We start from the raw sequence: 557 nt of genomic DNA, 5'->3' as shown, positions 1-557 counted from the left end.
CCCTTGCGGCTGCCACGTTTGTACCCTTGCGCCTTCAAGAACCTCTGCACCGCACGATAGCTTGCAGCGTACTGCTTCTTGTCTTCCACATCGAAGTCGAGGGCATACATCTCCTTCAGGTACATCATGACGTCGACAGCGGTTGTGCGTGTCCGCGTTGAACGACGACCGCGGACAAACTGTTGAACCATCTGGATAACCAGCTTGGTGCGTGGCACTTTGGTGAAGTGCGTCGTGCGGTTCCCAGAAGGAATAGCAGCAGTCACTGTCTGTGAGGCTTGGTACTCTCGCCAAACATCCTGCACGAGATTGAGGTTGCGTACAAGGGCGTCCGCAACTTGCTTCGATACTGCCGTAGTGTGTTGGCTGCGGAACCATGCATGCAGACGAAGAATGTCGAGTCGCTCTTCACGTGTCACTCACCTGTCACTGTGCGATGTCTGGCACTCTTGACAAAAGCAAAGCACGCGTCGATAGATGGATCCATGGAGTTCTTTACAGTGAAGGATAGTCCGCCACGTCATCTATATATGTACTTGAGAGGAAATAGAATTGGA

The 557-nt window shown here is 52.6% G+C and overlaps 1 protein-coding gene across 1 annotated transcript; it reads right to left on the bottom strand.

Moving 5' to 3' along the window:
• Positions 1 to 262: 262 nt before the first annotated feature.
• On the bottom strand, positions 263 to 487 carry H310_07711 (hypothetical protein; the record flags this gene model as incomplete). The annotated part of the gene is made up of 2 exons (XM_008873196.1): positions 263 to 366; positions 424 to 487. 2 exons carry the CDS (start codon positions 485 to 487, stop codon positions 263 to 265), a joined length of 168 nt encoding a protein of 55 aa, XP_008871418.1.
• Positions 488 to 557: the final 70 nt, after the last annotated feature.

Source organism: Aphanomyces invadans (assembly GCF_000520115.1).
Source record: "Aphanomyces invadans strain NJM9701 unplaced genomic scaffold supercont1.15, whole genome shotgun sequence".
NCBI lineage: Eukaryota > Oomycota > Saprolegniomycetes > Saprolegniales > Verrucalvaceae > Aphanomyces > Aphanomyces invadans.
The sequence above is the reverse complement of the archived record's forward strand: the minus strand, read 5'-3'. Positions and strand labels throughout refer to the sequence as shown.